We start from the raw sequence: 25,524 nt of genomic DNA, 5'->3' as shown, positions 1-25,524 counted from the left end.
TATATATATAATGTCTTTCAAGGTCTTGGGTGGCTTTAGTGTTAAGTGGGTTAAAGTCTGACAATTCCAACATCAGTGTGCGATTGATGTCCCATCAGTTGCTCACTGGACGCACAAAGATAATAGCTGCAAAAGAAGGATTTTTTCACCCTCCTAAGCAAGCCGTGTAATTTGTTTTGATAGATAAGATTAGACACTATGAGATACGTCTTCACAGGTGATATATCCTCAGACCAAACATGTTATGATTTACAAAATAGTGAGGTTTTTAAGTCATAGAAGTTTCCTCAAAGTCGTCTCCATTATGCTTTAATGAATCTTTTTGTTTGTGGTTCCCTCAAGGATAATTCTACTTTTACATCACTGTAGATTTACTGTGTGAAGACGGAACAAATAGAAGTAAACTGAGCCTGAGTTGGAATCAGATTCATTGTCAAAAAGCAACTAAAATCATTTATTTGTGGCATGTGATGACAGATAAACAGCGGCTACATGCACAGTGGCTGTATAACTTAGAATTACACAATTTTAAGCCTGAGTGATTAGGAATTAAGGAATGTTATCGTCTGGATTACTGATGTAACCAGTGTGTAAATATCACGTAACTGTAATTGTACTACAATTTTTCTTCACTCCACCGAGGAAGATAAATGTGACAATAAGGACTTGAGCCTGTCACTCATGCAGTCACTAGACGTTCACAGAGCTTTAGCTTCATTTGTGCAGGAAGAACACCGATCACTGTTCCTTTGTGCCATAAACCATTTGAGCAGAATTGCTGTGACAAGGTCATGTACTGTAAAATGCAATAAAGAAGCCGAAAGAAGCTTCCTATACTGTCAATGATTATGATGTCCCGATAATGCGGCAATAATTTGACAGGAAGTGCTACATCTTTATTTTTTATTGTTCACCTAAAATACATTTGTGTGCATCGACTAAATGAGAAAAATGATGATACACAATGCACAACAATTACATATAAAATATACACTGTGTATAATGTGAAAAAAAGTACAATCAGGAAGATTTATTACAAGAATACTGTATGTGATTTCACATGTATCACACATACAACATATTTTTTGCCAAAAAATGTAAGTAGATAGCACATTTAGACATGATAATAATAATTCAAATTTAAATTGCGGTCTTAAAAGTTCTTTATAAAAGATTACAAACTGATGAAAGTGAATCATATTTCATTTATTTCAGTACCTGAAAAGCAAAACTCCGCTGCAGTTTTTGTTGGGATGTGAAGTAGACAACAAACAAATTTGTGCAAATTTGACTTATTTTAAATGCAGATATCTTCAGATGCTTTATAGTTTCTATTCACTCTGACTCATGGCAATGTTAATGTCCTTTCACACTGTTACACAAATATGTGTAGTCACTTTTTCTTGCTGATGTGGACAACACAGCAACGGGTAAAAGTTAATCTTAGATGAAGTTTATGTAAAAGGGGCAGGCCATAAAAAGCTGTACCGCTCCATGTCACATTACTGGTCTGCTGCCTGCTCTGGGTTTCACATCTCAATCACAGAAGCTCGACCTTCCTCAAACTCATCGAAGGCACAGATTTAGCATGAGTGTGTACACTTAGTCAAACTGACGCCCGAGCTGTGAAAAACAAACCAGCACTGGAGAGGAAAACTGAGCTTTAAATTATGGGCCTTAAAGGTCTTCATCTTCTGCCTCTTCTTCTGCTTTGCCACGGAATTCAGCTTGTCCAAGGTAAACGTTTTATTCTGGATTTCACAACGATTCATTTTCTGCTGACTACCTCATTAAAGCAAATATATCTGTCGAGAGGAATCAAAGTAATAACAGCTGGATTTGAGGATTTTTGCACTAAAATGTTATATTACAAAGCTTGAATTTTTGCAGTTATTCCCGATTTGTACAAAAACTACTCAAATCTCACTGAAGCACTCGATTTTAAACTTTTAAATGATTGAAAAGTTGGCAATGTTGTCATTTTCAGCTGCTTTGACTTTTAAAAACATGTAAAAATGTGTAAAGTAAACAATTTATCTGCAAAATAAAGCAGCAGTTTTAAGCAAATCCTAAATTCATAACTTTGTTGTTTGATGTTGTTCATTGCAAGATGTTTTGTAGTTCTAAAAAAACGTGGAGATTACTGTCTGTATTCCTTACATTTTCTTACTAATTAATGAAAAATGTGAATGCAAGCGATACAAAATAGGTTAAGTACGTAGAAGGAGCAATCACTCTGCTAATTCAGACATCAATAACCAATTTTAAGATGACAGCCTCATATAATCCAAGGTCATCAAGTTGATTGTTCAAACCTGGTGAAGAATTAACTATGGTTTAAAGGCCAGATCACATGCTTTCAGGTGCAAATGTTGCACACTGAAGAAATAAGAGCAATTATACCAGTCGTAAACGTGGTAACTCATTTGTGAAGGAAGCTGCAAAATGCATATTGTTTTTCATTTAAGCAACACGGACGACAATTCATTGCATAAAATCATAAAAATAGTGTGAATGACCTCTCGAAGCCTAAATTCTGCAGGTCAACTTGACTGTGCCCATGAAAGTGAATGATATTTAAAACATTTTTGTTTCTGTTTTCTGCAGGAAGTTGTGGCAGCGGTGAGTTTCAATGCACCAATGGGCAATGCATTGACACAGACTGGAGGTGTGATGGAACCAAGGACTGCACGGACGACTCTGATGAACTCAACTGTCGTAAGTTTAACAACCAAGGAAAACCATTATTGTCATATTCGCCACACAGATGTGAACATGTAACAGTTAGTCATCTGGGTAAATAGGCATGTGTTGATTGCTCTGTTGTTTTGTTCCCTTGTGGCAGCGCCTCCATCATGCACCGCGCAGGAATTTAAATGTGTGACAAGCGGTGAATGCATCTCACAGGGGTTTGTCTGCGATGGGGAGGAGGACTGCGTCGACGGCTCAGATGAACAAAGAACCTGTGGTATGCTGAGTGGATGTTTATGTGCTGCTGGGAAAGAGAGATTATAACAGTGTCACTATTATCTTTGAAAAGTGGGTCTGAAGAAAAACAGAGCATATAAACATTGAATTTTATCAGTCAGAGGCTTGAAAAGCATCGCAAAAGGACAGAAAGGTCCGGCTCATGTGCAGTAACGAAGAGTAAAACCTCAAGGTGGCGACGTTATCTGAGCGTAAAGTTTAAATCTTCCAGCATTCAGGAAGCTCAATCGGCTAAATGTGTGTAAATAAACTTACACCACCATCCAAATGTCTGGTATGTTAACAAAAAGACAAGAAAGTAACTGTCAGAAACATGATGAAATGTTTCCTGCGACTATTTCGGTAGAAAAGATGTGAACATTTTTGATGTGATTTCTTTCTTCTTCTTCTTTTTTTTTTATGGCTTTTCATGTCACTGTGACAAATAATTCTGAATAGAGCTTTTATAGCAATGATTAAAGGGTTAACAGGAGCCCACAAGTCGTTTTACACTCTCGGTTGCAAGCCCGATTTTCATGCAACCACACATCTTGAAACAAAAGCTCCATGCTTTTGGTTCAGGTGACCGGACCTGCAGCCCAGGACAGTTCACCTGTCGGGAGGGCCAGTGCATTCCCGGAAAATACAAGTGTGACCGCGTGAAGGACTGCGTGGACAACTCTGATGAGAGCAACTGCAGTAAGACTTTCACATCCTGGGAGAACTGAGCCCACAATTACCATGAATGTTGTCAGATAGTCTCCAAATAATTGAAGCTTTTCGTCAACTAGGAATCATTCTGTTCCTTTTTTCTTCTTCTTGCAGACTATCCACAGTGCTCTGAGAAGACTTGTGCCAACGGGGCCTGTTACAACAACTCTCAGCACTGCAACGGCTTACAGGACTGCAGAGACGGTTCGGATGAATTCAACTGCAGTGAGTAGACAACAGCAAACCTTGACAACGGACATTTTGGACTGTCTGATAGACTGAACAAAAATAATTGGGGCAGATTTAGGATTTCGCCTAGCTCCACACACACACAAGGTTGTGATACATAACAATGAGTATGTTGGACATAAAAAAAAAATACCCGGTTTCCTCACATTAAAGACTTTAAACCACTTCCTCAGCCAAACAAGGCGGCAGACTGAGGTTACATTCTTGCCTATATGATCCGTCTTCAGAATTCAACAGTTTAGTCTAAGTTATAGAAATTTTTACATATATTTATACTTTCTTGGGTTAAAATATATTTTTTTTAAAAAAACGTATAATTTTTTAATTTTCTTCTTGTTTTATGATTATCTTGTTCTACTACCAAATAGAGCGACACTTCTGGCCGCCATCTTTGCTTTGCTTTTGCTAACATTAGGCTACGACCTTGCACAAATATCTATTTGAAAGGCAACTGTTATGCAGCAGACAAAATATTTTTCACCTCAGCTGGATAGTGTAATGTTAAAAAAAAAACCCAAACACGCATAAATGTTGTGGGGAGGAAAAAACGATTGGTTATTAAAAATGGTCACTAACCAAGCAATATGCACCATCATGCATTTCCCGTATATGTTTTGTTAAATTCTATTTTACCTGTTTCTTAGCTATACAATAGACTGTGAATTTGATGCGTGTGGATTACACCACTGCGGCACAAATCGCAGCTAGCGAGCGACTTAATAGCTCGAGTAGTGTCCGAAATGTTACTTTGCAGAGGTGCTCCCTACATAGTTCACTACATAGTTCACTATATAGTGGTCCCTATATAGTGAACTATGTAGTAAGTGAGTGGATGATTTTGGATGCAGCCTATGTGTCGTATACAACAGAGGTTAGCACACCATTTAATGTGATTCAAAACTGTATCACTCCACAGTGATTGCAGTAGTTTTAAGTTGAATAGTAAGGTGTTTGCTTTAACGTAAAATTCTTAAAAGAAATTGATTTAGCAGCCGGCACTCAATGCAACAACAGTTAGTACAGCTTTCATTACTGAGATTCAAATACTATTTTTTTGCAATATGTCATATCCCTACATTAATTTTAAACAACAAAATCAATCCCATGTTGACATGGAAGATGCCTAATTTCTGAAGAGAAATGTTCTACCATTCTTCAGAGACTGTTCAGAGGCAGGTTGTGTTGCTCTAGCTTTCTCTTTAAAATACCTCAAAGGTGTTCTGTTAGATTCAAGTCAGGTGACATACTTGACCAGGTCAGTTTTCACTTTTTCCATCGTCAGAAACTGGTATATCCACCGACATTCATGCTGTCATCTATAAATGCCGGCTCCCCAGCACCAGTAATGGCCAGTTTCTAATTTCCATTCATAACCTCTGTGAAAAGCCTGAAGCACTCTCCCCGCACATGTCATTCTACGTGGACGACCAAATAATGGTAACACTGCTCATTCTAAGCTCCCTGATTACTGATGCAACAATGTTCTGACTGGTTTTTAGGGGATCATCCTGTATTCTTCTCCATTGTCACGAAGCTTCATAAAATGATTTAAAAATTCCTCTGGAAACGCTTTTACATTTACAGCCTTGACGCAGACAGTGATACGGGTCCTTTTAAAACTCTGTTCATGCAACTGGACTGATTGGAAATCACAGGTGTCCTCTACTAGTCTTGTTCCAGTGATCACAGATTGTTTAACTTGTCCATCCGTCATCACAAGTATATTCACTTTTGTTGTATTTTTTGTACTTTGAGGCCTGTACCAATATAGTCTTTCTAAGATTATTGTTTGTAAAAATCCTTCGGAACCATTCTAATGCAAATGTTGAGAGGTGATTTCGAATCATTTGACATTTAAGTGATATTGCACAGGAGTTTACTTACATCTGTATTATGGTGTATGTAACAACTCTAATGCCTTTTTAGACTTTTCCTGGGATCAAATTTAACTTTAACCCTTTATGGGGCTAGTGACCATATTTGTTAACTTCCTTGGACGTTCAGTGTGTCCACCCTGAGCCTCTCCTTGAGGTTGAAGAACCATGTGTGCTTTGATTTAGTTTTTAAATTACTGCCAATATCACTAACTTATGAAAAATGTCACTAAACAAATGTTCCAGGCACTTTGTAAACGCTTTGTTACTGGTTTGTATTGAACTCCTCTTTGATTTGTTTTTGAGATTAGTGCCATTAATACCACTACTCCAAGAAAAACGGTACTAAATGAACTTGCCGAGCACTTTATAAATACTTTACTGGTTGTGTAAGTATCATTACCTCAAACTAAAGTGCTTCTAAATAAATATATATTTTTTTAGCAGTTTGTTACTTTTTGTCTTATTTATTATAAATCCTCCTCTTTTTTAACCCATATACGGACAAGTGATCATATATGGTAACTTCATTAATTTTGATTTGCAACTCTTTTTTTTTTTAAGTCACAAAAATAAAAATATATCTTGAAATATCCTTCAATAACACCCTAGGATTGAAATTTTCATTTTCCAAGTATTTCCAGGAGTGCCCTGTAAAGGGTTAACTCTTGTTCCGTTTATTTCTTTGAATTTTTGCAGTTAATGCCATATAATAAAGTCTGACTGTGCATACATATATGCCAGGGGGCATATTGTAACAAAAGGTACGAACAGCCTCAACCTTTGCCCCTCTGGATCTTTATAAGTTCTTTCACCTTGTGATTTCTGTAAACGAGGAATTTAAACCTATTCAGATGTTCAGTTTAGTCAGAAGTTGTTTCAATAATTAACAGATTGTTGGACAGTTTGTACATTCAATCACTGTGTTCTGTGTTCTTTTTTTCAGCAAACCAGCACTGTCCGTTCCACAAGTTTCAGTGTGCCAATGGCTACTGTATTCCACTTGCCTTTGTGTGTGACCACTGGGATGACTGTGGGGATAACAGCGATGAGAAAGACTGTGGTAAGAATTAGACTGAGCTGTCTCTCGCATACACTCCAGCAACAACGAGGGTCTTCCATTTTATAATTTATGATCAGCACTGCCTGACAACATTCCTGTTCTGCAGCGTACGAGAGCTGTAGTGGCAACGAGTTCACATGTTCCAGCGGCCGTTGTATTCCTCAGTCGTGGGTGTGTGACCATTTCAATGATTGTGGAGACTTCAGTGATGAGAAAGGATGTGGTGAGAAACCCTGATCTTTCAAACTTGTTCTTGAAACAAATAAACTTAAATTCAGTTTAAACATTCAGAGGTACTTTTACAAAATGTACACGTGTGAACTGTGTTGAGATGTGATGTTCACAAGTTTAAAGACTGAGAAATATTACTGTATACATTCATCAAACGTTTCTGTCGTTTTTAGATAGTAACTCTCGAGACTGTTACCCTGGGGAGTGGGGATGCCCTGACTCGATGGCATGTATACCTGTCGGCAAAGTGTGTGATGGCACACCTGACTGTCCTGGAGGTACAGATGAAACCAACTCCACGACAGCGCAAACCTGCAGTAAGTCATTTTTCACCTTGGTTTGAGAAAACTGCACACATTTGTCCCACACTAACGAATTAATGCCGATTCATTAATGGCTTTATACCAGCAGGGTAAATTGACAGAAGAAAAGAGGTGAACTGAATTCGAGTAAACCTTTAACAAGACTGCAGATTTAGGTGCAGGAGTTTTATACGTAGTGTGGTGTACTCATAAAAGATTCACAGGAAACAGCTGCTGAGACTGATATGATCATAGCTTCTTCCTTCCTTATCAGAACCTTCACACACACCTGGTTTAAGATTAACTTTTTCCTGATAATTTTCAGATGATGATGGCTATAATTCTCATCATGGTACTGATAATGTTCTGGCACGCAGGCTTTAACTGCAACCTAGATTTGCCCAATCATGCTGATTTGTGTGATTTTTTTTGCTTACAGGCTTGGACCGGTGCTCCACTTTGAGCTGTGAGTATCTCTGCCACCCGTCTCCTCAGGGCGGTACTTGCTACTGCCCCGATGGCTTTACTGTGGCCAATGACAGCCGCTCCTGTGTGGGTAAGTGCCAGATATTGCTATATAAACCTATATGTGTTGCAACATTGATAGTCGTGCAGAATTCTCAGGTGAACAGTTTTGGGGATATTTCTGAAGTTTTTTCTTCTGGCTGGAAGTGATGACAAACACAGAGCTCAAATCTACAGTTCTACAATTTCAGTGCTTGGTTGTAAATTACTCATTTAAATACTCAGGCTAGCGCCTACAACATAACACATGGCTGTTTGTTTTGTTGTTCAGACTATGATGACTGTCAGATCTGGGGGATCTGTGACCAGCTGTGTGAGGATCGTCCTGGGACACACCACTGTAGCTGTGCTGACGGATACTTTCTGCAGCAGGGTCATGTCTGCAAAGCCAATGTGACAGGTATGCAGAGCAACACACCTTTACATTGTAGTGAGCCGCTGCTACAGTAGAAGACTTTACTTTAAAAAGCAATCTGTGGTGTGGTACTCATAAGGAACAATCATAACTCTCTTTACAAATATGTTTTTCAACATAACAGTTAATAAAATTTAGATTTTTTTTTAATGCCCCACGTCACAGATAGTTTTCTGTTTGTTTAATTGTGTACATGTAATACGTGTATTTTAAAATTCTATCACTTTTAAACAGTTTTTTTATTCTTTTTAATAATACTTTTAGTACTAGAGCCTGGCACACTGAAAAAATGTTGCTGTAAAATTACAGCAAAATACTATCAGCTGAGGTCGCCAGTATTTTACTGTAACATTTCCACAGTTGATTACTGTAAAATTCAATAATGTACTCTACCATAAAAAATGAAGTTCACATTAGAATACTGGCATTGGTGATCACCAGTATTTTATAATATTTTTAAATTACAAAATTTTCTTCCTTTATAACCTATAAATACTACAGTGAGCTGCAGACATACTACAACATAAATAAAAATGTGTCCTTAATTTTTGCAAGTCCATCTGTTTAACATTTAAAAGTGTATGTTCCACTACAACCTCTAAAACAATAAAGGATAAAGGATAAGGCAAGCTGCATTTTTATGTTTTAAAAAAATTTTTTAAGTAAACCTTAAAAAAAACTAAATTAACAAAATGTGAAATTGGCCTACCTCAGGGCATCCAATCCAGTCTGAGCTGCCTAAACCAAGATGTAGTACTGTGTAAGCTGTTGTGCAAAAATGTTTTGTTCATTTAAAGGCACTTACTTTACAGTACCTAACAGTGCACTCCTGTTAGAACCTAGCTGTCTTTTTCGTTTGTTTTTTGAAACAGTCAGTTATTAAAGTGCATTTATGTTTCGTTTCTTAGCTGGGCTGCCACAGCTCATTTTCACCAACGGGGGCGATGTGATGATAGCCGACATACATGGACGCATCGTCAGAACTCTGGTGCCATCCCAGGGCAGAGGTTACGCTGTAGGAGTCGCCTACCACATGCACTCAAAAGTCTTCTGGAGTGATACATCAACCCAAAAGGTCAGTCTGGTTCCTCGTCTGGTCACATTCTTAATGACGGCAAAAACAAGACACCTGTGCATCTGACCTGCAGCTCCATACTTCTGCACTGATCACTCTTTCACACTTTTCCCAGGTTTATTCTTCCAACTTCAACGGAGGCGAAATTAAAGAGATTATGACCGCTGCAGTCCACAGTGTCCAGAACCTTGCTGTGGACTGGATCAACTTCAAACTCTATGTCTTGGAGGCCAGGGTGGAGCGCATCGAAGCGTGCGACTTTGACGGGGGGAATCGGGTGTCACTGGTGGCTGAGAACCTGCAGACCCCTCATGGCCTCGCCCTGGACCCTACAGTGGGGTGGGTTTAAATATTATTTAGTCTGTTAACGCATGTCAGTAGTGATATTAAAATAACATTTGGAAGATTCATTTTTGGAGTCTTTATTATTATGGTTAAATGACAGGACTGATCCACTGGCAACTCTGCAAGAATCCACGTGAATTCTGTTAAAGAACTTTTTACTGGTTTTATATGATCATATAGAATCCCTTTAAGTGTTTTCTTCTTGTTTGTTTGCAGCTACATGTTCTTCACAGACATGGGCGTTTCTAATGAAAAGACAAAGCTGGAGCGTGCCTTCATGGATGGCAGTAATCGTATAGAGTTGGTCAAAAGCAGGCTCGGTACACCAACCGGAATTACCCTCGATATTGTCACACGGAGGGTCTACTGGTCTGACAGCCACTATGACACAGTGGAGACCGTCACATACAGCGGTTTGGACAGGTAAAGGTCGCACTGAAAATGTTGTCAGTCAAGATTTGTTCTAGAATTTAAACTTAGAAGGGAAAAAAAAAAGATCCAGCTGTATTGTGTTTTCAGTGGTGGCAATTCTAAAGTGTTATTTTTTCTCAGGAAAATAGTCCTGAATAATGCGCTTCAGGTGCCACATCCTTTTGGAATTGCTGTATTTGAAAACCACGTATTCTTCACTGACTGGACCAAGATGGGTGTGATCAGAGCCAATCGGTTCAACGGCAGCGACCCAACGCTCCTCTATCGTACTGCAAAGCAACCGGGCCATGTTGTGGTGTCGCACTCTGTCCTGCAACCTTTTGGTAAAGAGACATACTTCAACCTGTAACAATTCAGACTGAGTTCACGTTGTTTCCTCAGTCAAAGCTTGTGTTTTCCTTTCTCGGTGTTTGTCCAACTGGTCACGGAACATCATTAATGTGCTGAACTGACCACATCTGTCTTGTCTTGCAGTGATGAACCCTTGTGGCCGACACAATGGTGGCTGTCAGCACATTTGCTTATTAAGTCATCGCACAGACAATGATGGTTTGGGCTTCCGCTGCAAGTGTCGCTATGGTTACGACCTCCACTCAGACCTGCGGACCTGCTTTAGTGAGTTCACACTGAATGAGGGCAAAATGACCTGAAGTTTCTGTTACTCCCCTCTTGATATTTTCTATGTTTTGATTTTGGATGTCTGTCTTCTTACTTAGCAATTTAAAAAATGAGTGCAATTTACAATATTGTAAACACAATTTGTTGTATGCCATTACAGGTAGGCCTTTCAGACAGGTTAACAATTAAGGTAATGATGCAGAGTTGTGTAGATTTTGGCCTGCAAATGCATTTATCCGTAGATAGTGATTACCAACTGTTATGATAAAGCATATTAATGTACAGTGTAACACAAACAATATACTTTATCATAGCATATACTGCAAAAACAAATAAATCTGGCACCCTTGCTGCCAGAAATAAGTACGCTAAAAATGATAGAATGAGAAACTGCTGATAAACACAGCCTTCTGTATGTATACAGTATATGAACTACTACTTTGCTTATTGTACTTTCATGAAACATAAGCATTAAAAACAGAAAGGTGCCACTTGTGCAACAGTACCCACCTTAAAAATATGGGCGTAATTGAAGTTGAACAGATTATCAGCTGAAGAATAATAGAAAATACTGTCAGAATTGGTAATTGAAAAAAAAACAAAACAACAACAATAATGAAATGTTCGAACAATAACAGTAGAATAGGCAGGAGTTTATAATTCAGTTGTTTAGACAGCATGATTACCTGTTTGTAACCGCTGCCGCTGACTCTTCATACAGAGCTGAAGGATTATTTGTTGGTGGGCACTTCTCTGGCGGTGAGGGGAATCCCACTGAACCTGTCCCTCCAGGAGGACGTCACCCTGCCGCTTACAGGCCTTGGCACTTCTTTTGCTGGCTCTGCAATGGAGTTTGACGGCAACGAGGGGTCAGTTTTCTACAATGACAGGTCCCGGGGCTTCATCTATAAGTCCAACCTTAATGGCACCGGTGAGCTCATGTTAGATTTGTCTAATAAAGCACCACTGAAACATTAGAGCTCTTTCAAAGCTCTGTCCTAAATGTTTTCTTTATGCTCTCCCAGTTCAACAGATTTTAACAGGTTACAGAGTGGGAATAGTTGATGCCATGGCTTACGACTGGACCTCCAACGTTTTGTTTTGGACCACAACTACATACAAGGCGGTGGTGGCCTTCAGAGTCACAGACAAGTCCAGACGAGACATTGTGACTGCATTGAGGAACCCGAAGGGAATCGCAGTGCATCCTAGTGCTGGGTGAGATTTATCGGGAGCAATTACAAAAGAATGGTTTGCTTTGAGCAGATTTCAGTTTGCAGGGATATTGAGGAAATTAAACACAGTCCACACTATATTATGCATAAATATCCCATGAGGTTAGGTTATACCTGTGATAGACTGGTGACCTGTCCAGGGTGTCCCCTGCCTTCACCCTGAGTCAGCTGGGATAGACTCCAACTCTCCGTGACCCTAGTGAGGATTAAGTGGTGTATAGATAATGGATGGATGGGTGGATGGATGGGTGGATGGATGGATGGATGGGTGGTTAGGTTATAATATAGAAAATGACATCAAGGTTTACCCGGTTTTATACTGACACTGGTTGTCCAATCAAATGTCGATCCCCAGCTTCTTGTTCTGGTCTGACTGGTATCGTCCAGCGGTCATAATGAGAAGCTTCACTGACGGCAGCAATGCTATTCCTCTGATCAACACAACACTGGCAAGACCGTACGGACTCGCTGTGGACTATGCGTGAGTACAGTGATGACCTGTGAGACTCATGTGAAGCTCCTGTAAAAGGATGTGCAGTGTGACTCCAGTATTCCTTTGTATCGCTCTTAAATAGGAACGACAGGCTGTACTGGGTGGATTCCTTCCTGGACCAGATTGGTCACACTGACCTGGAAGGAAATGACAGACAGACGTTTTCCAATCTCGGCCAGATAACTGAGCCACTCTCTTTGACAGTTTATGCAGGTGAATTTCACGGTCTCCCCTGAAATACATTCACCACACTCACGATATTCAAAGGGCACATGATTTCAGCCATGTTTTTCTGCAGCCTGACAAACATCAAACTCTGTTATTATTCTAAAGCCTTAAATGTCGCCAAACCCCTTCATATCAATACTTGATACACGAGGCAAGAATCTTTGTTTCTGTAAAGATGTGAAGTCCAGAAGCTACTTCATGAAACTTAAATTTGTCATGCTACCAGTCACTGTAGCACACTAATAAGAAACTATTGGGACACTTATTTTCCATACAGCTGTTCATTAATAATATTCTGTGAATGAGGATTTGTTTTTAGGACCTTCCCTAGTGTTTTTCAAAATGCCCAACTACCTACTTCTGTCTTGCAGACTACCTGTATGTGAGTGATGCAAGGACCAGAGGAATATTCGAGATGAGGAAGAGAGATGGCGGAAGAAACACTATGATCAGACAAGGAATCACCGGCATCATGAATGTCAAGGCCTACACAGCTGACCTCCACAGCAGTAAGTGTACACACAGCAGGACATTGGAGTCTGCGAAGGGTTTAACAGTTATCCAGTTCAGATAAATGTGTGTATAAACAGGACTAAAGAGATGTGACTGCTAGCGGTGAGGGAATAATCGCCATATTACAATCCTATCCTTCTGAACTAGTGGCTTTTACAACAGGTACGTTATCCCGCCAAAATTACACTGTATGTCACAGCCAGAAGCTGTAACAATAGAAAGAATCATCAGGTTTTCAATTTTCCAAAAGATGAACTTCTCATCTGTTGGAAAACGTAACCAAATCTAAGCTTAAAGCGATGATATTTAATCAAATCTCTTTATTCTACATGTCTCATTAAAAAAAAATCACTAAAATAACTGATTTGTACCAATCTGATTCTGTAAACAACAAAATATTCTCCACTCCTTTGTGCAATTCAGCTTCAGCTGTGACCAACGGTAGTTTAATAAAAAAAATTCAGGCATATTTCAGCTAAACAGTAGGCTGTGTTCACACAAAGCAGATAGTACACATGTATGAAAAATCTTATTAAAAATCTAAGTAGTAAGATATCTAGAATGTGTAGAGTCCCTATTTTTCAATATTAAAACCTGAGGACTCTTGGAACATTTTTGTACATGTTGCTTCCAGGATATTTAATTTTTTGTAAAATAAACAAAGACATGTAACTTCTGTTTTTCTTTATGACCTTTTATCTTTGTAACACAGCATAAAGGACATTTTTCAGTTCTCTCTTTGCGTCATTTTTGTCTCTTTGCCATGGTTGTGCTGTCTCCATAGAGGTGTGGGATTTTGTATTGCAGTGAAAAGGTGTTTTTGAGCAAAAATATGACAGGAAAAAACAAAAAAAAATGCTCAGAATCTGCTTGGAGTTCAGCAGATCAAACAAGAATAATCACGCCAGCTGTACTAAGACATTGGTTGAGCGGTGAGTCAGCCAGATTAAACAGTCCAGAAACCTGTTGACTGCGTCTTTGTCCTTCCGACAGCCTACACCAGCCGTTGTAGCATGGTGCCCAATGGACACTGCAGCCACTTCTGCTTCCCCACTCCCTCCTTCAGTCGAGTGTGCGGCTGTCCGTACGGTATGAAACTTCAGAGCAACCAGAGGGACTGCATCAAAGACGATTCTGTGCCCCCACCTGACAACTGCGATGACTTATCGTTTGAGTGTGATGAAGGGCGCTGTAGGCCCAACTCCTACCGCTGTGATGGGATTGTCGATTGTGTAGATGAGACTGATGAGGCCAACTGCACCGATACAGGTGAATGTATAAGAAAATCTGTATGTCTGTGAAGTAGTGAATGGAAAAACTGGAGCAAACAACCTTCTCTTATCGTACAATATCCTTACCAGGAATGACCTGCTCTCCTCGAGCCTTCACCTGCAACAACAAGCGCTGCATCTATTCCAGTTGGCGCTGCGACGGCATGGACGACTGTGGAGATGGTTCTGATGAGGTCAACTGTCCCACTCGTCTCCCGACCACCTGTGCAGCTAATTACTTTACCTGTGATAACAAGAATTGTATCTCTAAACAATGGTTGTGTGATGGGGACAATGACTGTGGCGATGGCTCTGATGAACACAACTGCAGTAAGTATTGGGCTCACTTCATTTTCCCTTCATTCTTGTGTTTCATGAAATTCTGCGCATACATAGTCTTTTAAATCCACTGGCCAACCTGATAAATGAACTGTGATTGTCAGATTCCACCATCACTACATGCCCTCCTAGCTACTTCTTGTGTCCTGACCACCGCTGTATCCACAACTCCTTTGTGTGTGATGGAGACCAGGACTGTTTGGATGGGTCCGATGAGAAAGGCTGTGGTAGGAATCTACAATTTCAAACACATGTTTGCTGTAGGAAATAGAGAAAAATAGTCTTTTTAGTTGTTTTTTTCCTGTATTCTCCTTTCCACTTTCAGAGTTCTCCTGTTCCTCCTATGAGTTTGCCTGTGCCAGCAAGGACCAGTGTATTAGTTCAGTTTATCGGTGCGATGGAGTCTTTGACTGCAGGGACCATTCTGACGAACAAGGCTGTCGTATGTTAACTTCACATACTGATACTAAACATAAACAAAATTCTGAGAGAAGTGTTTTCCTTCTTAAAAAACATTTTTAAATGTCTCTGGCACCTCCAGCCACTCGAGGTCCAGGCCTCTGCCACAACGACGAGTTCCAGTGCCAGACGGACGGTTTCTGCATACCGGACGAATGGGAGTGTGACGGCCATCCAGACTGTGAGGATGGATCCGATGAACACAACTCCTGCCTGCCTTTCACCTGCGGAACCACCTATTTCCAGTGTGCCAACAAGATTTGCATACCGATGAGCTGGTTATGTGACGGCGACAATGACTGTCGGGACATGAGCGATGAGAAGAACTGCCCCACCCCTCCATATAGCTGCCCTTCGGGACAGTGGGAGTGCCCTACTGATGAGTTGTGCATCGACCTGGACAAGGTGTGCGACGGCAAGGGGGACTGTCCCAATGGAGCAGATGAATCACCACTCTGCAGTGAGTTTTCATGCATTTGTACATTATATTTAAGCCAATGACATTTCCAAAAAAATACAACTGAAAAAAGCTATGTTTACCAGCTGCCTGAAAAGACACTAAACAAACTGTCATGTTTCCTCATGAAGACCTAGATGACTGCGCACTGAACAACGGGGGCTGCAGTGACGGATGTATCCAAGGACCATTTGGGGCTGAGTGCACATGTCCTTCAGGGTTTCAGCTCCTCAATGACTCCAAGACCTGTGAAGACATCAATGAGTGTCTGATCCCTGGTTTCTGCAGTCAACAGTGCTACAATGAAAGAGGAACCTTCCGGTGCCACTGTTCACATGGCTACCTCCTGGAGCCCGATGGACGCACCTGCAAAGCTACGAGTAAGCAAGAAGCAATACAATCCAAATAAATCTGCACATATATTCTGGGTGTAGATTAATCCGTTCTTGTCTATTTGTTGCTAAAATGTTGGAAGCAAACAAAGTGTTTTTCTGCCCTCAGATCCCATTGCAGCTGTACTTTTGGTTGCCAAGCGTAGCCAGATCATTGCCAACCGGATTAAAATGAGACCACCCCAGATGGTCCCAGTGATCACCGGTTCAGCCATTGTGGCCGTTGACTTTGACAGCGTGACTTCAAGAATGTACTGGGCTGATGTCTCACAGAAGAAAATATGGAGTTCCTTCCAGAATGGCACAGACAGAAAGGAAGTAAGACAAACAGTAGCACATAAACATTAAAGCAATAACGTTCCTGCTCTACAGGAACTCAAAAGGCAGCAAAAAAGACAAGGTAAACTGTACAATATTCTCAGTGCTCAATGTGTCCCTGTTGTCTAGGTGTTCTCCACTGGTCTGCAAGTTCCTGAAAGCATTGCTGTGGATTGGGTGGGTCGGAACCTGTACTGGGTCGACTCTGATATGGAGAACATTGAGGTTTCCACCCTCGATGGTCAGTTTCGGAAGGTCCTTTTAACCAAAAACATTACCAGTCCCCGTGGACTGGTTTTAGACCCTCGAAACTAGTAAGATTTTTATTTTAATTTAATATGAAATGCTTTCTTGAAACACCTATCCATCTATGCTTCAACAACCAGGCCCAACCATCTCTATGATCTTGTCATTCTTCACAGTACTAACCTGATGTTCTGGTCCGACTGGGGTCAGAACCCCAGGATTGAGCGGGCCGACATGGACGGAAACATGAGACGAGTCATTGTCAGCACTAAACTCTACTGGCCCAATGGTCTGGCTCTGGACTATACCACACGCAGGGTCTACTTTGCTGATGCCTACCTCAAATATATTGACTACTGTGACTATGATGGCAAGAACCGCTATCAGGTCATGGCAAGTGACTTGGTAGGTTTAGTTTGATGATTTGAGAAAATACACTGAATTAGATTAAATTACTAGTAGAGTACAACTGAGTTAAACAATGAAAATGTAAGTTTAAATAGAAATGTGCCGCATTTTCCTCTTTTTTTAACCTCCAATCAGTTGGTATAAAGAGAAAAGATGACATTTTTTTGTCCTTTTATCTTATTTAAACATAGAGATATTATTTATGTATCCTTTACTTGCTCCTTTTATTTTTTAATTCCTTAGTTTCCCTGTTCTCTCTTTTTGTGTATATTTAGTCATTCATCTGTTCCCTATTTTCCCGAAACAAAATTTCACATTTTTCTCATCATTATCCCAAACACTTCAGATGAGAAATAATTGAGACAACAGGGAACATAAACATAACCCTTTCTTGATGCAGCATGAAAGAGCTCAAAGTCTGGGCAGGAGCCACATGCCATACATTGAAAGAGAGCAAGTGTGTTTAGAATAAATTATATACTTCTCAATAAAAGCTTGAAAATCACGCATGACCATCTCCCATTAGGTTCTCCAGCATCCGCATGGTATGACCATCTTCGAGGACAATGTCTACTGGTCAGAGCACTACTCCAGCAAGGTGATGACGACCAACAAGTTCCACGGTGGCAACGTCACCACTCTGATGACCAACGTCTACCAGCCCATGGGCATAGTTATGTCCCATCCCGTCAAACAGCCCACAGGTAGCTTCCAACTGAACAGTCTTCTTGATAGTAATTTACAAAGGTACACTGACAACAGGTTAATGTTTTTAAGGAACACAATATTAGACAAATAAACTCTGAGGGAATGTCGTGAATGTGAAAGTTCCACACACTGGTTCTATCACTTTCTTGTTGCAGTATGATCAAGTTATGTGATCGTTTCTTGAAATAGTGAAATGTCATTTTAAGCCTGAAGGTGACACTGTGGTTCTGTGTTTAGCCATCAATCCATGCAGAGAACATCTGTGCACTCAGCTGTGCCTGCTGTCAGGCATGAGGCCAAGGTACTACAGTTGCCACTGCCAGTCTGGATGGAAGCTGGATACTGACAAACGCACCTGCATCAAAGGTAGTTATTTTAAAACATCAGGTTGCATTTTTACCAGCGCTCCCTGCACCAGTGTTCACAGACTTAAACTATATAGAATTTTTATGGTTCTTTTAATCATCTTTGACAGTTAACTGAATATCTTTGGGTTGTGGACAAAACAAGACATTTGAGGACGTCATATTGGGTTTTAGGAAACACTAATCAGCATTTTTCAACATTTTCTGACGTTTCATAAACCAATTGATCAACTCAGAAAATAATGTACAGATTAATCTACAATGAAAATAGTCATTAGTTGCTGCTAAAACTGACATTCTATCCAACAGTGTGGCACTGTTTTGTGTGATTATTGTGTTCCTCCCTTCATGTGTACTTCTATTCTGTTGAAGATGAGAGTCCTTTCTTGATGGTGGTCAGAGATGCTCTGATTTTCGGTATTCCGCTGGACCCCGCTGACTCTTCCAACAATGCGATGACTGTGGTGTCCGGCATCAGTCAGGGACGAGACATTGAATTTGATGACCAGGAGCAGTTTGTCTACTGGGTGCAGAGCAGTGTGAGTGCAGGTGTTAAACTAAAGAACTGGAGAGATGTTTTATGACATGAAATGGATTTAATGTGATACAAGGATAGCTATTAATTAAAATGTTCTATTACATGTGATTAATCATGTTCACCTTAAATCATAGACCAACTTAAGCTTTAATAGCTTTCCTGCAGAAAAAAAAAAGGAAAAAGGTCAAAAAGGCTTTGCAAAGAGTTTTGGTTGAGTCCATTAATTCCACAGGTTAACTGCTGATGTGCACTTTCATGTTTTCTTAATTTTTTTTCCTTATACATTACTTGAGACGACCATTTCTGAAAGGTTTGTTTTGATGCATGGTCTCTTATTTTGCTTTAATATCAGGGTTCAATTTGGCGAGTGAAAACCGATGGAAGCAACAGATCTGAGTTTGCTCCAGCTGCTTTGATAGGCTCTCCGTCTGGTCTGGCTTTTGATTGGATAGGTCGAACAATGTATTACACCAATCCCACCGCTAAATCCATAGAAGTAAGCACCTTGTTCTACAAAATGATGACTTTTTTTCTGTTTACCTCTACTAAACCAAAGCTTTTGCACAGAACTGTATTTTACCACAAGTGTTTTTATCCTAACTAGCAGACGTTTGTTGTTGTTTTTTTCCCCTTTGTTAGTATTTATCACTTAACTGTTGTTTTTGTGTTGTCACTGTGGGCAAGTAAATGAGCAAAGTGTTTTGTGTAGGTTATCCGTGTAGATGGAATAAGTAACTACAGGAGGATTCTGATCACATCAACTGGGAAACCAGAGGCCGCAGGACAGCCTCTTGGAATTGCTGTGGATCCAGCGAGAGGGTAAAGCATCTGTTCACTAAGAAAATTGAGAATTTGCTCTTGTATTAGGTTTCAATGGAATAAATCAGGGTGATACAACAAAACATATTTAACACGATCATTCTAAATTCTGTGTCTTTGATGTCTTCTGGAAATTGGCCTGGAAATTGACCATGATCTTATTACCAATTATTCAGCAAGCAATAGCTGACTGACAAGGACAAAGTGAGTTTATTGTGTGAACAACCAATTGGAGGCCTTATTTCTCCAACGACAAAATGTCTTAGTCTTGTTTCCTGTGATAAACATAACACAACCAAAACAGTAATGGACAACACAGCCAAAAAATATCAAATAAGTAAATGGAAACTATAAGTTTTGAAGAGTTTTAATCCCCAAAATGTAAAATCACCATGAATAACAGTGAAGTTTCTTAACCCCAATATTTGCATTTTCATAATGCCAATCATAACTTTTTTTTTACTGGAGGGCACTTGACATGATGGTTATTGTCCTAAATGCTGTGTATAAAAAAAACATTGACTTAACTGTTTCGTCATGTTTCTATTGCTCGTTTAGGATCTTGTTTGTTTAATTTTAAATTCATTATTTTTCTAATTTGACATTTGTTTTTATTGTAAAGAACTGTTTAACTTTGTTTTCAAACAGTGCTATACAGATGAAGTTATTGTTATAATTATTACATGATTTGTGTGCACATCTTTGCATTTTTTTTTTTCTTCCAATTTTTTTCTCACATTTGCACTTTTCCCCCTATAGAAAATTATTTTGGACAGACAAGGGGTCAGACAGTGGAGTTCCCCCAAAGGTTGGCAGTGCTGACATGGACGGAAGCAACCTCAAGAACCTCTACACAGGCAACCTGGCTAACATTGGCTTCATCGCTGCTGACATCTCTACCAGGAAGCTGTACTGGGGTGTGTCAGGCTCAGGGGTGGTATGTACAGAAAAACTGCTCAACTTGTAGACTATGACTAAATATGTAGTCAGTGTCTTTACGATTTAGGTATGTTAAATTCTCCTCTAATGAATGTACTAACCTTTAATATGTGGGAAACACTTTTCTTTCCCTCCATAGTTGATCAAATTTTCATGTAGTTATCATAATGACTCACTTTCTTACCCTTTTAATACTCAGTATCGTACTGTCAGCGACTAATATCAACCTGAGTAATCTGATGTGTTTCAAACTAAAGTATTTTTTTCCTACTCTTACTGTTATGTTCTACTTGTAGTTTTGTTTTTATCTGCACACAGTCTTCATGATCTGCCTGTTTCCAGTAAACTCTCTCTTTTGGTTCTCCTTCCCTGCTCTCCCAGATCGAGTGTGGCACCATGGATGGAGTAACACGTGTGACGGTGGTCAGTGGTCTGTCCCACCCGTGGGGGCTGACGATCCACCAGAACCACCTCTACTACACTGACCTGGACTACGAGGTCATTGAGCGGGTGGACAAGGACAACGGCGCCAATATGGTGGTGATGAGGAGCGGCATGTCCGGCCTTCGTGCCCTCAAAGTGCACGCCAGAGACAGTACGTAGACGTACTGGTTTTTAATTTAGTCGAAAGGTGTCTTGTTAGTGTTTTTTATCCAGCCTGTTACATTACGCAACAGGCAATTATTGCCAGTGAATAAGTGGGAGTTGCAACTGGCAGGATCAAGGGCTACCAGTTTTTGTGTTCTTCATAGTCTGGGTTTTTGGAGGTTGGAATTTGGCTATTGCCATGTTAGGATTTCAAAACCACAAGTAAGGAGCAAGCAATGGATTTGACTGAAGAGTCGAGAACAGTGATATGTTAGTGATTTGTCAAACACCAGGTAGCCCTGCTTTAAACATATCCTGCTTTATTTTCTATTTCATTCTAAATGGAACTATAATCTACAAACTACACATCACGCTAAATTTAAAAATTCTGGAAACTTGCAGTTAAGTCCATAATTTCATTAGTAAAATGTTTACCGAGCTAATAAATTAAGTAAGAAGTAGTCTGAAACTAAGTCCATCTGTTAGGTATACAAGCTATGGTTGCATTACAATATAATATGATCCAGCAGTTCTCAGTTTCACTATTCTGTTTCTTACACATTAGACTCAGCAGGGACCAGCAACGCCTGCAGCTCCAACAACGGAGGCTGTCCGCACCTCTGTCTACCTAAACCAAACAATGAGAAGACCTGTGCCTGCACCACAGGATTTTACATCTCTCATGACGGTTCCCGATGTGAACAGTATGACTCTTACGCCATCATCTCCAACCTCAATCATATCCGTGGCTTCCATATAAACAGCTCTGACCACTCTGAGGCTATGGTTCCTGTTGGTGGAAGTATGTTGGCTTTATATTGCTTTGCATTGTGATGTTTAACCTGTTTTGCATATTATATATCTTTTTAATTGACTATAAACCCCAATTCAAACAAAAGGTGACATCTTGACCATTTTTTTACAGCGTCCTCATCCGTTAAGGACAGGTTGGACCTCCATATTGAATCTGGCTTTTTGTACTGGATTGATAACAGCACCTACACGTCATACAGGGGCATCTTCAGAGCCAAAACAGATGGAGGGAGTTACAGTGAGGTCATCTATACAGGCATTGGAAATGGAGGCCTCCAGGGCCTTGCTGTAGACTGGATTGCAGGTATGAAGCCACCCTCCCATTCAACCATCCAATTATTCCTCCACCGTCTCACCAAAGGAGCATTTACAAAAAATATGAAGATTCTATATTAATAATCCAAAAATCCCTTCTCTTTTTTTCCAATTTCTCAATTCACCCTCTTAGGTAACTTGTACTTCACCAATGTCTTTCCGAGTGAGACCTTCCTGGAGGTGCTGGCCATCAACACCACCTACCGAATGATTCTCCTCAAGTCCACCCAGGACCAGCCCCGTGATCTGGCAGTCAGCCCCAAGCTTCGCTACCTCTTTTGGACCGACGGTGGCCAGACACCAAAGATTGAGAGGGCCCTCCTGGATGGCACAAATCGCACAGTGTTGGCATCAGAGAGCCTGGCGTCACCTCGTGGACTCACTATTGATTACACTAATAACTTCCTCTACTGGACAGATGATGTCCTTGATATGATCTCCCGCATGGCCGTAGATGGCACACAGAGGCAGATCATCCGGTACGGGAGCCGATATCCATCTCCGGCTGGAATGGCTATATTGGGAAACTACATGCTGTGGGTGGATACAAAGCTGGGAAAGCTCTTCCAGGCCAGCAAGGACCCGGCCAATACCGACCAGCCAGAGGTGAAAGTTAAATTATCCTGATTTAACACACACTTTTATCTTTCAGGAAGATGCTGTTTTGTTGTCTTCCATAGAACCACTGAGTAGTGGATGTCATGCGTATAAAAAACAATGTTGCAGAAATTGTTGTTCATTTATCTCCCACATTTTCTGTTATTATAACTAAATTCCTATTAACATTGTCAAGTTAGTCAGAAAAGTCCCATGTCAGCTAAACAAGGGCTGTAAATATTCTCCATATTAACTTATCTGCAGTTTATTTTCATGTTAGAAAATGCTCTACGGCCAGAAACATACTTCTTAATTTACAATCATTTGAAGCAGAGGATACAGAAAATCTTTACAATTTACAATCTGGAAAGTAAACAAATGAAAATGTGACATTTTTGCTAGAAAAAACTGCAATCAGTTAACACTGAGAAACATCAGATTGCAAGTGGGTGACGAATAACAAGAGTGGATGGAATGTGGTTGGTTTTGCATTTGGTTGAGTTACACGAACTACCAATAAATAACAGCAAACATAAAGTTTCAGTAATATCGTAACAGTTATATCCAGAATTACTTCTTTTCATGTGAACACTTTACATTTCTTCTTTAAATGTGCTATGCTCACGAAACTTAGATAACAAAACTAAATTTTTCTGTTGTCACAGGTAATCCGAGACGGTTTTGATGGACTGAAGGATGTCACCATCTTTGACCCGCATGTCCAGCCTACATCTGCCCACCAGGTTGGGTTTAACCCTTGCCATGAAGACAATGGACGCTGCCAGCAGCTCTGCTTTGCCATCCCAGACCAGGAGCACCCTAAATGTGGCTGTGCACATGGGTCACTCCTTAGCAATGGAGTATCGTGTGGCTACGGTCTTGATGAGTTTCTAATTTTTACCACAGACTACGGGCTGAACAGCATGAGGTTGGACCCAGCTGATCACAGCACTCCCTATCCAACAGTGACCTTGGGCTACAACTTAATGGCGCTGGATTTTGACTTCAAGGAGAAGCGAGTTTTCTTCACCCAGTATGCAGGGTTAGGTAGGAGCAAGATTGGGTACATCACCACAACATCCATCACCAGCCCTCCTGTCTTTATCGCTACGGGTAAGTTTTGCACTGTCACTGTTCACATTCACCCTGTTTCATTTTCTCATTTCCTGTATGAGCTTATCGTTGTTTTTGTCACTTTGTTTAATATCCTCTCCTCTGCATATTGCTCAGATTTGGATGACCCAGAGGGACTGGCATATGATTGGGTCAACAAGCGCCTCTACTTTACTGACTACTATGCCCGTAATGTTCAGTCGTTGGGGGTGGATGGGAAGAACCGCACAATCATCGCCAGTGCAAACCGCCCCAGAGGCATCATTGCTGATCCATGCTATGGGTAAAAGCAACAAACTGTTATTTCAGAAACGCATAGGTTGAAATTGGTTTTCAGGTGTTGGTAGTGAACATCGAAGGTACCTCTTGCTCTTTTACTCATGCCAGGTACTTGTACTGGACTGACTGGGGCAGTCCGGCTAAAATTGAGAGGGCCACACTGGGTGGAAACTTCCGTACGGCCATCATCAGCGACAGACTGACAACACCAAATGGTCTGTCTCTGGACTACGAGGAGAGGATGCTCTACTGGGCCGACGCCTCACTGTATGTCCAGTTTTTCCTGTGTTATATATTAAAAAGTCATATATTTTGCAGCAAAATTTCTTTTTTTCCCTCTTGCTTTTCTGCAGAGACAAGATTGAGCGATCCACTCTGACTGGTGAGAACCGACAAGTGATCTTGCAGGGGGTCACGTACCCATTCGCCATGACTGTCTTCCAGCAGGACATCTTCTGGACCGACTGGACTGAGAGATCTATCTTTAGGGCTGGAAAGGACGATGGCTCTGGCTTAACAGTCCTAGCCCAGGATATGCAGTACCGACCAAATGACATCCACGTTTATGCTGGATCTAAGCAGGAGAGCTGCTCCAGCTTCTGTCAGCAGTTCAATGGAGGATGCAGTCATATATGTGTTTCTGGTAAGACCACACTTATCCGTGCATTGTTACTGAAAAAGGGGCCTTGCCTCAGTATTTTGTGTCTGAAGTTGTGTCTATGTCCTCTCAGATGTAATGCTGTCTTAATTTCTGTTACAACTTAGATTCAAGACATAATTTTGACAAGGAAATCTTCTATATAAAAAAAATCTCTTTTGCTATGATAAACACATTAAGGTAAGTGTTTGGCTTTAAGTCAGTGTTTAACTTTAGCTTGAAAGTTATCAAGGACATCCTACAGGACATAAAGGGACATACAGCACTACTATTAAGAAGAGGAATTATCTCTACATTCCCTCTGGTTTCTGCCACATTCCTAAACTCTCTCACCTCCCATAATCTTGGCTTTAGGTCCAGTGGGCCCAGAGTGCCAGTGTCCTCATGAGGGGAAGTGGTATCTAGCCAACAACGGGAAAGACTGCATCAAAGACACGGGAAAACGCTGTCAACCGGAGCAGTTCACCTGCCTCAATGGTAACTGTATCTTAATGCAGGGGAAGTGTGATGGCTACAACAACTGCAACGACAACACGGATGAGCTCGAGAGAGTGTGTGGTGAGGAATCAGGACTTTTGATACATGCATGTTAATCCACTCCTTTCTACTTCTCCTGGTGGTTTGTT

At 40.5% G+C, this 25,524-nt stretch overlaps 1 protein-coding gene across 1 annotated transcript in view; it reads left to right on the top strand.

Moving 5' to 3' along the window:
• Positions 1–1,670: 1,670 nt before the first annotated feature.
• Positions 1,671–25,524, top strand: part of lrp2b (low density lipoprotein receptor-related protein 2b) — a 41,105-nt gene continuing 17,251 nt past the window's right edge. The window contains 45 exon segments of the mRNA XM_008304189.1: positions 1,671–1,737; positions 2,608–2,718; positions 2,846–2,968; positions 3,550–3,666; positions 3,793–3,903; positions 6,748–6,864; positions 6,971–7,087; positions 7,269–7,412; positions 7,837–7,953; positions 8,194–8,322; positions 9,246–9,412; positions 9,528–9,751; positions 9,974–10,180; positions 10,310–10,512; positions 10,664–10,804; positions 11,529–11,738; positions 11,833–12,025; positions 12,398–12,523; positions 12,618–12,748; positions 13,135–13,272; positions 14,270–14,545; positions 14,638–14,877; positions 14,991–15,113; positions 15,212–15,328; positions 15,428–15,805; positions 15,934–16,182; positions 16,304–16,512; positions 16,642–16,826; positions 16,935–17,163; positions 17,693–17,870; positions 18,112–18,240; positions 18,612–18,778; positions 19,130–19,273; positions 19,487–19,596; positions 20,356–20,533; positions 20,878–20,958; positions 21,001–21,130; positions 21,689–21,925; positions 22,049–22,240; positions 22,385–22,857; positions 23,514–23,961; positions 24,079–24,244; positions 24,349–24,507; positions 24,594–24,883; positions 25,253–25,456. Coding sequence (XP_008302411.1) covers positions 1,671–1,737; positions 2,608–2,718; positions 2,846–2,968; positions 3,550–3,666; positions 3,793–3,903; positions 6,748–6,864; positions 6,971–7,087; positions 7,269–7,412; positions 7,837–7,953; positions 8,194–8,322; positions 9,246–9,412; positions 9,528–9,751; positions 9,974–10,180; positions 10,310–10,512; positions 10,664–10,804; positions 11,529–11,738; positions 11,833–12,025; positions 12,398–12,523; positions 12,618–12,748; positions 13,135–13,272; positions 14,270–14,545; positions 14,638–14,877; positions 14,991–15,113; positions 15,212–15,328; positions 15,428–15,805; positions 15,934–16,182; positions 16,304–16,512; positions 16,642–16,826; positions 16,935–17,163; positions 17,693–17,870; positions 18,112–18,240; positions 18,612–18,778; positions 19,130–19,273; positions 19,487–19,596; positions 20,356–20,533; positions 20,878–20,958; positions 21,001–21,130; positions 21,689–21,925; positions 22,049–22,240; positions 22,385–22,857; positions 23,514–23,961; positions 24,079–24,244; positions 24,349–24,507; positions 24,594–24,883; positions 25,253–25,456 — 8,185 coding nt within the window.

The sequence above is a fragment of the Stegastes partitus genome, unplaced genomic scaffold (assembly GCF_000690725.1).
Source record: "Stegastes partitus isolate 25-593 unplaced genomic scaffold, Stegastes_partitus-1.0.2 Scaffold2157, whole genome shotgun sequence".
In the NCBI taxonomy this organism is placed as follows: domain Eukaryota; kingdom Metazoa; phylum Chordata; class Actinopteri; family Pomacentridae; genus Stegastes; species Stegastes partitus.
This window is presented reverse-complemented; position numbering and strand designations above follow the sequence as displayed.